General features: G+C 40.4%; 1 protein-coding gene across 1 annotated transcript in view; it reads right to left on the bottom strand.

The window, feature by feature from the left end:
- PTPRO (protein tyrosine phosphatase receptor type O) overlaps nucleotides 1-12,738 on the bottom strand; it is a gene marked incomplete at both ends in the record, with an annotated part of 160,891 nt that overhangs the window by 67,505 nt on the left and 80,648 nt on the right. The window contains one exon of the mRNA XM_082490674.1: nucleotides 317-590. Coding sequence (XP_082346800.1) covers nucleotides 317-590 — 274 coding nt within the window. The remainder of the gene's footprint in view (nucleotides 1-316; nucleotides 591-12,738) is intronic.

The raw sequence follows: 12,738 nt of genomic DNA, 5'->3' as shown, positions 1-12,738 counted from the left end.
AACATCTAGACAGGAGGTTCATCCATCACTTATTTCAGTACGTTAAACCTGATCAGGCAGTGTTCAGGAAGGGTCACCCGGAGGAAACCCACAGCTGTCCCTTTCTTCTTGCCCAGACCTTGTGAATTCTCACTCACAAGCATTCTCGACACATATTCCCTACTGTTCTCACACGGGGATTCGTCCTACACACAAGGACAGCCTATTGAAAACAAAAAACCCACCCCAACCTTCTCCACAAGAAGGACTTCTGGGGGAAAAACACACACACACAAAGAGAAGAAACAGAAGAAAAAACGAATAAGGTGTTACTTACTGGTTAACACAGTGATTGATCTTGCTGACTTGGAAACCATATTTGAGTTCACTACCAACAGAGTTACTATGTAATATAGGCCATGGTATTTGGCATTAAAAACCACAGGGGCAGGTAAAGTGCTATTGAATTCTTCGAACTGGAAAAAGTAGTTCTTGGATTCTCCAGCTATCTTCACAACATATACAGAGGATGAGCTCACCACGTCAGATGCTTCCAGGGAGACAATGATACAATTGTCTTCTCGGACAGTAACCTGGAAAGGTTCTGCATTCTACAAGACAAGAATAAAAACTTTGCTGAAGTAAAATCTATTATTTCACTTTTACCCCTTTCCCGTGGTATTCGTAGGATACTCATGTTGTATTTGTGATAAAGTTACGTTTCGTATTCTGCAAGACAGTTAACATCAAACCCTAGCAATTTTTTCGGAATACAATTTACAGTCAGCCAAAGTCCACAGGCATCTGATTATCAGGCCAGTCTCTCTGCAGCGGAGGCTGGTTCCTGCCAGGTGCTTTCTGATGCTCTGGCTACGCCATCCCTTCCATCCCAAGGAACAAAGCCTCCACCTTTCTTTCCTGACAGAAGGCGGAGTACGGCAGAAGAAGGATGAGATTAAAAAGGGTATCAGGGGCAAGAGGATTTCCCATAAAGCCATGAAATGTAAGTCATTTAAATCCCCCCCAAAAAGAGATGATTAAATCAAAGCTCATTTATCTTGCAGAAACAGGATCACGTATTCTTCAATGCAATATATTCTGAAAGCCTGCAACTGAAGAATGATTTTTGGCACTGATTAAGCTTTTCCAAACGTGCCCGTTCCAGCGAGTACCAGGTGATAAGCAGCTCTCAGCACTATGTCCATGGCTTTAGTTGGCACTTTTCATTTCCTAAGCTGCACCATTTCATTTTCAATATTTCTTTTATTAGTAGTAGAGAGAAAGGAGCAATTTAACCTTGTTTTCATATATCATGAGCATGTTAAGTCATTGCCAGCTGAAAACACTTTCCCTTTTTTATTAATTGCAAACCAGCTGTCAGCAAGAAGCACTTGTTCTCTACAGGAATTTCAAAACAGATTCGTGGTAATTAATGAGAAAGGAAAGTTTAAGCTTTAATCAAGAGTTGCCTTTTTGTTTATTAGGCCATGCTGCGGCTTAGAAATTCTTTACCCTCAGTGAAAACTGTAATTTCTGATCTTTTCAATTCCCAACTCCATGCTACCTTTTTCTCCTTTGTATTTCACAGGCTGAGAGCTCTATTTGGAGGGCAGGGCGGGCAACCGTGGCTAGTTTGCAACTTACGCATTCAGTCAAGTTGTTCCTGTACAAAAGAGCTAGACACATCCTTCAGAGAGTAATTCTAGCAGCTTGGCTACCTCCTGTCTTCTTGTAGTTTTGTTTAGTGGGGATTCTTCCATGAGAATAATCTTTTTTGGATCTATGCTGCAGGAGCCAGGCTCACACATACACATACAGGCTCAACACATACAGTGTTGCCAACTCCTGGTATTCAAAAACACCAAAAAAAAAAATCCCCAAGAACAAAGACTTGTAAGATTTTAAATAACAGTAGTTTGCCTTTACATACATTTATGCTTTTATCATTGGGCTTTGAGATTTTGCAGTGTACCTAAGGGCATATCACCCTATAGGAAAAAGTATAGGGTTGAGAAGAAAGGACCTAAGCAAACCCACTCATCTGACCCAACATGAGAACAAGGTAACAAATGTGTAAGTCCAGCCCAAATAGGATAACCAGTCTAGACAACTTCAAGCCTGAGATTAAAAACAGAGGCAACGCAACTTCAGCTGCTGATTTGAGGTTTGCTTTGATTCGCCTTTTAAAAAATGACTTTTAAGTTGCTAAAATGATACAAGCCAATGTTATCAATGGATGAATACTTTGGTGTGGAATTCTGGGTAATTTTTCACAGATGGCAGAGCAATTGCTCCAAAAGGTTTGCGATGTAAGACTACAGTTATGCAAAAGCTTCCATGTGTTTTCCTTAGCCTCAGCTGAATTCAACAGGCTTACCCTCGAGTAGGTGAAAATACCACATTTCGAGTTGTCTGTATTACGCCTTAAATCCTCATCCAGCGTTTGGATCCACACAGATTCAAACCTTTAACTGTTTAGATCTGGTCAAAACCAAGCATGGGTTCTCTTATCCTTCTTCCTCCCCATTCTCCCCCGCACTAACAAAACGTGGAATGATTCCTACTTCAGCTCTCCTGATGTGGGAAGGCAGGAGAAGGAAGGCATCCACAGACTGGCTTTCCAGAAGCCTGTGCGTTATTGTATCACAGAAAGCGTGGTTGTCTTCCAAGTCCGACCAAGGAAAGACAGACCTGATTTCTACATATGAAGTGGATGTATAATCCCATAGATTATAGAGTCAGTGGGTTTTGAATGCTTCACGAGAGGAAAGAGAACGGTGTTATCTCTAAAATTACTCTAGCCTTCCCTTGGCTTTGCTGCTGAACGGCGGGGTACTAACTCAACGTGCCTACCTTGCTATGAAGAGACACAGACAAAAGAGCCCAACAAATTTATACGTGCCAACAAAGGGTTCAAAGCAAGTTCCTTGTGTTTGGTGGTATTATAAATCATTTGTGATGTTAATCAGGTACAGCTGGAAATTAAGTATATAATTGCAGAGTTACAGACATTCCCAGGATATAATTAGATGCTTTCAGAGACTGCTCATATGGGGTGTGATTTTATTCTTTGATATTTCCATAGGTATTGTATTAACTATGTTAAACACTGTACTTTCATTTTTCCCCTCGCAATGTTTTCTTGAATTCACAGCAAGTACCATTCGGCAAACGATCTACTAACCTTCTTCAATAGTTCTCACACAATTAGCATAACATGCCTCTGCTAGCTAAATACATAGAAACCTCTCAGGCATATGCTATTGTTACCTATGACAACACCTAATTGGGGAAAATAACCTTTTCTGAGTCCTTTATCTCCTAAGCACGTGGGGATCGTGAAACAATATCCTCCCTCCTTTGTGTGCCCGCATCCTGATGCTTTTGAACCACTGCTGCCATGATGCCCGGGCATTTTTTGAGTGACATCTCTTTAGTAGCTGTGTGGCTCATCCATCTCACGCCTGCGCCCACCCGCGTAATGCATCCCTCCCTTGAGTGGTACCTATTCTTTTCAGTGATTACGTGTCCCTCTTCCACACACCTGTACGTGCCCAGGCTTTTAAACGGCTGCATGCACGGGACACATGGTTTGTGGGAGGCATCTGTTGTTTATTATCCATTGGCTCCTGAAATAATTTTTATGCTTTCATTTCAGCTCTAAGGTTTGGTTTATACAATGAAGCAGCAGATAAGGGATGAATAAGAAGGCTTGGCAATTAACATGTCATAAGAGGAGATCACTTATCTCCTTTGGGATATAGATTTCATTTTGGCAGTGTTTTAAAAGAACAGACCATTCTGGTCACCCTGTTCACGTTGTGCGAGGTGAGGGTTACCAGCCAGCACCAGGCTTGGGATTTTGGGAAGGTGGCTAGGGACAAACCTGAGTATTTTTTCTAAACACCACTGGAAGTGACAAACATGCCCCACTTAACTAGATTGTAAAGCCAGTGTGTCTTAGGACTGACAGCATCAGTATGGTAAATACACATTTCATTACTTCTGGTCAGCTACCTCCAGGATTTAATTTGCTGGTGTCACAGCTTGAGCGGCTGTTTCATGCCTGTGGGGAAATTTGGCAGGGCTTGTGCATTCAGAACCAAATGATTAGCTCCAACTTCCTTCCTAGTTTATTATTACAAGCTCGTGCCACGCTAAAGCACTTAGGAAAAAAAAAAAAAAAAGAGAGGGGGGGAAGTAAATCCCACAATTCGATGCCTGTTCACAGTCATTTCCAGTGCAGGGATGAGTCATGCTAGTGGAATTTCCAGCCAATAACCAGGTCCCAATTAAAATGAAAAGGCGGGGGGGGGAGTCAAGGAGATATACAACATGTCAAACAAACAATATTCAAAGAGTAATAGGAAAATAAACGGCGTGCAGCAGAGCTCAGAGTTGTCTCTTCAGAAATCCATATCCTCAGTTTATTCCCTTGTAACAGTACGAGTTTTTCACAAGAGGAAGAGATCAAAGTTGCAAAAGAGCTACTAATTTTATGTACTTTAGCTTTTGAATGTCTTACATGGAAACACATCAGGCCAGGCCGTAATTATCAAAAGTGCAAGTAGTTATATGTTCTGCTGACTTTAGGAGGAGCTGGGGATGCTCTGCAAAATTAAAGTACTGGTACATGCATCATGTTATTTAATGCTAGACAAGTGGAACTAAGACCCTGAACAAACCTAACTTCTGTCAGCTCTTATAGACTCATTCCAGAATATAACCGTTTTCAAAGGGGGCAACTGAAATCCCACAGCAGGAGTAAATTTTGAAGCTATGAGGATATACTTCTTAGGTCAAAAGTACCTTTATGATCATCTACTGTATAATGGTGGTCAAAATTAACAGCAATGCAAGTATTACAAGACAATACTGAACACTGCACCCAGACCTCCTGGATGAAATACTGGCTGGTTTTGTGAGTGATTCTACTATAGTCAGATATATTTGGTTCCTCTGACCAATAATGCTAATTTCATTCTAAATCACACAATGACTCATGCTTGCCAAGATTCATCTTACTTAATTTTAAGTACTTAATGGAATGACTGAGAGCCAAGATGACCCTTTCGGATAGAGCATCTTTGGATCCATCTGAGATCTGAATTACTTTTGAAAGTGCACTGAACAGCCGAAGGATCTGTGCTCCTGGCTGGGCAAAATTCCTGCAGTCCTCTGTCACCGAGTGCAGTGAGTCCAAAGCCTTATAACAATGATAGGGCTGGGATCCAGCTTTCGGGATCTTGGCCTCTGTACCCTTGCAGGTACCTTTGCAGTGGTACCTCCACAGGCAGCACATAAAAAATTTCATAAAATAAAGAGTGTTGCAAAGCATGCATATAAGTCACATCACAGTAGTTCTCCACCAGCTTCCTAATGTAAGTTTTTCCTCTGAGGGTGACAAATGATACTGAAGAACAATTACAATAAAAATGGTAAACATTCATTTTATTCAGAAACTGGAATCTTATATCCAATAAATCTACTATGCACTTCTTAGAAATTTATTGCTTCATTTGAGTCATTGTGCAGGGAACAGAGTAAAAATCTGGCCTATTTAAACTGTTTTAGTCATTTACCATATTCTGTAAAAGTCTCTCTCTCTCTGCAGGCTAGAGACTTCAGTTTTGGGATGATCTCAGCTACCTTCCAATCCTTTCTAGTCAGAAAAAGGGGGGTCCCTGAAACTCCCTTCTGTTGCGATGTGAAATCACCACCCAGAACAGACAACATACTCCAGTTTCAAACAATTTAGCTGTTTTCAGGCATGAATTAATACTTAAATCTTTCCTTTATATGACCCTTCAGGTTCCCACCTTGCTTCCACCATTCCTTCATCATCTACTTGGCTCAGCCCAATACCGTATCTTCCTTATTTTCACAGCTCCCTGCTCATATTCTTCACAGAGTACTTTCTGCTAGATGTTGCAACATCAAACTCTACGCTATGTTCCTTACCCAGGCTCTTTACTCGTTTCAAAGGCTTTCAATAAAAAACATTTCATATGACTGAAACGTATATGGTTTCACAAAAATGTGCAAGCGGTCTCAGAAGAAGCAGTTCCCATAGCCGTGACCTGAGAAAGATCCTCTCTGAGTGCAGATAAGGACTGGGTGGAAAATGCCCCACATGAAGGCTTCTTTGGAATCATTAGCTATCATTATTAGATCCTATAGTTTTAACAAAAAAGGCAAAGTCATCCTTATAGAACTTAGGGAAGAAAGTACGTCCTGAGCTTTCCATAGGTTCCAGTGAATTCTGGAGCAGGCACAAACCTGAGGAGTGTTGACTGGAAGAGGCAAGGATTGTTTGAAATGGTCTTCAAGGGTGTGAACAAAAACGTTACAGGTTTGTAACAAAAATGTAAAGACTTCTTGAAAATAAGGATATTTATTCCTGGGGCTTTTGTTTTTATCTATACTTCTGCATAGGCTGTGCAGAGAGCTTCCCTTAATAAAATACCCCCTGGAAGAAATACTCTATGGGAGAAATAGAAACCCTTAGCTTCAAGATTTTCCATGCAAAGAGGCATATTCTAAGAAGTGAAAAGATAGCAAAAGCAGCAGTTCTCAATAATTTATGATGTTTGATTCAGGTTAACACACCATTTCTGGCATTCTGCTCTATGAATAGCGTCCTCAGCACTGCTGCTATTCTCTGTCTTAAAAAGCCAGTAATAACAAGCTGCTAGTAATATTTTATAAATGAGCTTCAACATTTCTTTGGTCGGGGAGACAGTTTTAAAGGGACAGGTATTTTTTCCCCCTCTCTGCACACAAATGCAGAATACGAGGGTGGTTTTTTTAAGCAAATGTCAGTACGGTAGTTACAGGCTATCGTGTTTTGCCACCATTCTAAAGTTAATAATCTGGAAGGAAATCTTTCTTGATACTATCAACAGCTATTACAATAACATTAGGTAAATGCCAGAATGTTAAATATGTGTAAATGAAATGTTTGAACTCAGTAAGGCTAATATATTTTATGTATCACCTTGTTAGCATACCCAATATTTAATAAATTATTGCTAAATATATACTTCTATCCCATCTTTCTAGTGCAAACTGGAGAGGGCAAAACCCAACCAAGCACTGTGATCCAGAGACCCTGATGATGACAAAGTCTAAAACTAGGTTAGAACTTCAGAATTACTGATTCTGACTGCAGACGTACACCCCAAATACAACAGGAATTCACTCTTGGGCAGATACAGTTTGGTTTCTCTCCACGCTAGACTTTTAGCTTCTCTCTAGTACTAAAATTATGGCAAAAAAAGGGTAAGCCTCCTGCAAGAAAATACAAATTTGATCCCCTTCCCTAACCATGAGCACTTTCAGCTATCCACTCAGACCTTTCTGGAGCCTCTGCAATTAAAGTTTAGCCATCCCTTGTGGACGTACCCAAACATATACACATGCCAGATGAACCACGTGCTTTAATTAAAATGCATCTTCCCTCTTGAGCCCGTATGTGAATAACAGAAAACAAAAAAAAGGGCACAGGAAACATATTACGTCACTTCATCAATTCCCTTAACTCTGTCAAACTGGCCCGTGTAGTAATTTTCTCCAGTCAATATTTTGTCTTTGGGAGAATAGTTAAAGCAATTTCCAACCTGAACAAATGTAAAATGATCAGAGGAGTACACCGGCCAGGTGGGAAGACAAGGTTATGGTAGGTGGCTCCTCTGTTAAATTCCAAATAGAAGTTAGGGGGAAAGGAAAAGAAAGATTACTTTCCAGGAACAGGAGTTAATTGAACAGTATGCTCCACGTATACATTATCCTAAGAATGTACATACTCTCGATCAATTGAGAGTAAGTGCTTTCACAGCACAGTGACCACAGGTCAAAACACATCCAACTGTAGTTCAGTTCCCTCTTCATCATAGAGGAAAGGAGGAGGAACAGATCAGCCCAAGAAAATGCTGAAGGAGAAGGCAGAGTGAGTAAGAAATTATGTGGATTTTTAAGAACTTGGATTATTAGAAAGAAATCTCTCTTTCCATGGTGTCAAATGATCTTTGAGGTGTCTTACATGTCTAAGTGTCCTATGGGAGATAAGAAGGAATACTGGAGGAGATGCCTCTTCTGGATGATGAAGGACAAATTCATTCGTGATGTTTAGTGCTTCAGCTCCAAAATTGTGGATTCACTTGTGCAAATGACAGAAGTCTGTAATATAAGCTTCTGATGCTGAAACAGCTTCTTAGCAGCCACCGATGCTGAAAGGTGACATTAGAAAGTCACACGGAAAATTTCTGATGTTCAACAGAACGTGAAAACTGATGTTGCACCATGACCATGACATGCTCCATCACTGCTGTGCAGCTGAGAGGAACTGGACTGGACTGGTGTCAGCTGAACTTCATCTTACGTGCTCTGGCAGAGAGTATGACAGAGGGGCAGAGACAGAGCCTTTTGGGGTACTACAAAAGTGAAAATGAAAATGAAAAAAAAGTGAAAGTGAAAATGAAAAAATTCATTTTGAATTGATAGGGTGTATATATGACCTGAATATATGCACAGGTGAGCTAGTTCTTAAAGACAGAAAGCAATGCTTTGCAATTTGCATAATCTACAAAGAGCACAGCTGGGAGGAAGTTAGAGTTTTCATTTATCTGAGAAGCTGGAGACCAACTCATTTGAAATCATAAAGCAACTTCGTGGAAAATGGTGGAAGACAACAAGACTTTCTGTTCCCCCCTGTGTTAATCTATACTAAGAGAACAGACTAGCTGACAATGAATAAACTTACAGATAGGGGCTATTCCATGAGCCTAATTCCTTGTTCCATAACTCCAAGTGATTTTAAAGGGAATTAGGCACCAAGGTGCTCTTAAGTATTTTCAAATACTATTTTTTTCAAATAGGTTCAGAACACTGGAGAGGTTTGTAAATTTGAAATATGGTGCCATTAAAAGAAAAAAAAAATTCTGTTTCAAATCAGTTTTTCTGACATGAAGAATTCAGAAACAGATGCGGGCTACACTCCATCCCCATCTAAACTGCTGACTTCAGTCTGGCCCAGAGTTCACCTTAAACAAGTGATCTGCCTTATTGCCACTCATTTCTCTATCACCCCCTGCCCCTCAACACCCCCAGAAACAAAGCCCCAAACACCCACCACCCTTTCTTCAAAGGCCACAGGCATGAGCAGGGGAAGAAAAAAAAAAAACAAAAAACAAACCATAAATCCAGATCACCAGTCTTCCTATTTTATGCTCCAAAATAGTTACTACCTTTCTGCCCCAAGCCATAACCATAATGCGGCTACGGCTATCCCCTGAAAAATCGCTTACTCGGGTTCAAGCGCGGGTTTATTTTGTTTTCAGATCCAAGTGGAACCTGATATTCTGCCCTTTGATTACCCTCTTGTGTTCATGTGTTCTCTAAATTGGCAAGAGCTGACCTGATAACCTGCCGAGATTTTCTCATGTTATTTATTCTTAGTCCCTGTGCCTGAATGTTTGGTTTTTTTTCTTGCTGAAATATTATCTGTGCAGGTTCTGGGGGTGTTGGTTGTTTTGTTTGGTGGGTTTTCTTCGCTTTTTCCCAATCTGTGCTCCAAGAGAGGCAAGCAGCCAGTGCCATTTCCCTGATTACTAGCAAGAGATGAGCTCTGTAATTCTCTGTACAGCGCAGGGTCAATTGCAAATCCACACAGAACATTTCAGTTGGTGTCACAGCCTGATTTTCAGTTCATTTCTAGCGTGGCTTTAGGCTCAGTTCAGCCATTTGTCCTGATTTGATAAATTCCTACCCACAGAAGAGTTCTCCATCACACTACTGCCGGCAACGAGCTGCTTGCTAGTCATGAACGCTACCAAACTCTCTAACGCTGCAAAAACTCATAGCTTGTCACTGCCACCGTGCCCCGCAGGGATAACTCCAGCAGGATTTATTTGGGCACAGTGGATCAAGCATTTAATTTTTAGTACAGCTGCCGCAGGCTGACTTGAAGAAGTGAATGAGAGGAGCGAATACAAAGAGCTTCGGAAGTGGAGTCTGGAACCTCAGCTGCAGGGTAAAGTCCTTTCAGATGTAACATGTGCCACCCCACCTGCCCAGACGAAGAGACTGACCAGCGGAGAATGACTGCTGTTACCTATCAGAGGGATGACAATCCAGGTTACTGAGTGTTATATGGCTTTCATGAAAGAAATCATTCTGCCACCATGTCGTTTCCTAGTAGCTTAATGGCTTCAACTCGTAAAGCAGTATCTTCTGCAACTGTATTTACCAGGTCAGGAAAATAATAATTCCTTCTACTTCTACTGTAACACACAGCCACCACTTTTATCCTTCATTGGGATCCACTTGTGTGCTATCACAAGAACTTGCTTAAATATTCTGCACACTTCTGCATGTGTAACTAAAATACTGAGTAGCCTGTTACCTTCAAAGAGAAGAGACCTTAATGACACGTCGGTCAGAACTTTTACACTGAGACTTCTGTACTCAGTGTGGGACTCATCTCACTTCATTTTATCAAACTAAAAATCGGGCATATGGTCAAATCTCATCATCTAGGCTCTCTCTCCGCGCTGTAGGGAGAGACAGATCTGAAGAACTTGATTTATCCACTTAAGATTAAACAAACTGTCTTCTGCAGATGCTTTTCTCTCTCTGTGCACCTTCTTTTTAAACATCAAGAGTCAGATGAGACCAGAATCATCATCTGTGTATGGTATGATGGCAGTTGCAACTTAGATTTGTATTGCCATTTTCATGTATTATGGCTCCTAATCTTTTTTGTCTAAATTGATACTATAAGGTTTAAATTTTTTCAGCAGTATAAAAGTACACAATGGCCATGAGTGAGCAAGGCATGTAACTTTAAGCATACAAAAGGTCCTACTCAGCAAAAGATGTAAGCATGTTCGTAAATCCTCTGCCTATGTGACAAAGGCTAGCCCCATGTACAAGAATCAATCATGAGATCAAGGTCTCTCTTCCTGAGGTGCCAAAGAGTAATAAACCCCTGGAACTTCCTTCTAATTTGTTTTGTGTCTTTTATGACGTGAGGTTGCTGAAAAGTCATTCAAAGGGTAATAAAAGTCTTGGTTCATTAAGTGATGCTGAGAACCCTGTTCTGCAGGTTCGGTATTCTCTTCGTACAAGTTATTACTCCTTGCTGCTGTCACGTGGTTTTTACACTTGGCAGGTATTCAGCAGCCAAGGGGGATGCAGACAAACCTTTATAAATACATTCATCAGCCTACTATCTTGGACTGAGATAGCTCAGCAGTAATAGTATGGAGAGCATACAGATTAAATTTCTAGCTGGTTTGGCAGTTACAAACCATTTCAATGCGGAATTTACTGAATTACTCTTTAGCCATTAGCTTTCTTTTATATATTTCTCTTTTAATAGCTGACAGAGCTTTTCCCCAGGCATGACGATGGCTAGCCAGGCAAGAGAAGGCTTAATACACTGAGAGATGAAAGTCAGCTGAGAAAAGGGTGTGTGGAAATTGTCAATGGGAATTCTGTTCCCTAAAGCAGAACTGACTATAAAACAAAAATATATACTTTTAGAACACTGTTTCCTCATTTTAACTCAGGATGCTAATCCTTTGTTGTCTCTTCTGCAAAGGATGATTTTATAAACAGCACGACCTTAAATGAGTCAACATGACCTTTCCCAGACATACCCCACAGTAAATATTTACTGAGCTTTATTTCATAGGCCTTAACTCATTGGTAATATAAAACGCTTTCAGGTCACTAGACAATGCAATATATATTATCATTGTGACATATAAAAATATCCACAGTTTAAAAGCGATAATGATTTTCTTACCTAGTTAACTTCTAGATATGAGTTCACCATGTACTGGTTTATGTCATTGTTTTCTTCTCCCATTTTATGAAGTATTTTTGTCGCCAGTGAAAGGGAAGGATGGAGATGATGACATGGATTTTTTTTTTCCTTTTCTTTAATTCACAGCAAGTGGTTCTTCTGTACATAAGCACTGGTCATTTTGCATTACACAGGCAAAAAAATATACTAGTCTAGTTGGCTGGCTGCTATTTCGCAGTCTCAGTATGGTCATTTTTCAACAACTGCAATGCAAATATACAAACCTCTCCTATCTCATCAATTCCTGTACTCAAAATTCAAGCAATAAATATATTGCCTGAGCTCTTGCCCAACTCTTTCACTGAACCAAAACATTTTTCACGATCCTCCTGTGAGTGCGCCTGTACTTCAGATTACCAAAATTCAGGTTCTTCTTTTTTCACATATATGACCATGAAAAGTCACTAAGATCAGTTTTGTAAATGTATATAGTTGTCTTACAATGCAGATAAGTTTCTGCAAGATCTAAAAAAAAAAATATGGAGCTGGGCAACAATAGATTTTTTAAAAATTTAAGTGTGCATCTTTCAATCTCTCCCCTTGCAGAGCATGGTCCTTTATGTACGCATACACACACAACCGACCCATCAGACAGATGCAAAACCACACACACTGGCAGCACTGAGCCCCCATGGCAATGGGAGCTGTTTGGTAACCAAGCCAAACAAGGGATTTCTGTTAGTTATTTATAGCTTTTTTAAATTTTAAATACATTCTTGACTTATTCTCCACCAGGTCCTTGCTGATATCTTTCAGTTTTTCCTCCACTTCCACTCCAGTGTGCCCACACAGCAACGAAACCCCTTTACTATCAACATCAGACTACATTTTTCTTTCCCAGCTCAAGTTTATTCCCGATGTGATTTTTGCCACCTAACCCGGGTGCCAGG

Source organism: Vanellus vanellus (assembly GCF_965231255.1).
Source record: "Vanellus vanellus genome assembly, chromosome: 1".
NCBI classification, from domain to species: Eukaryota; Metazoa; Chordata; class Aves; order Charadriiformes; family Charadriidae; genus Vanellus; species Vanellus vanellus.
This window is presented reverse-complemented; position numbering and strand designations above follow the sequence as displayed.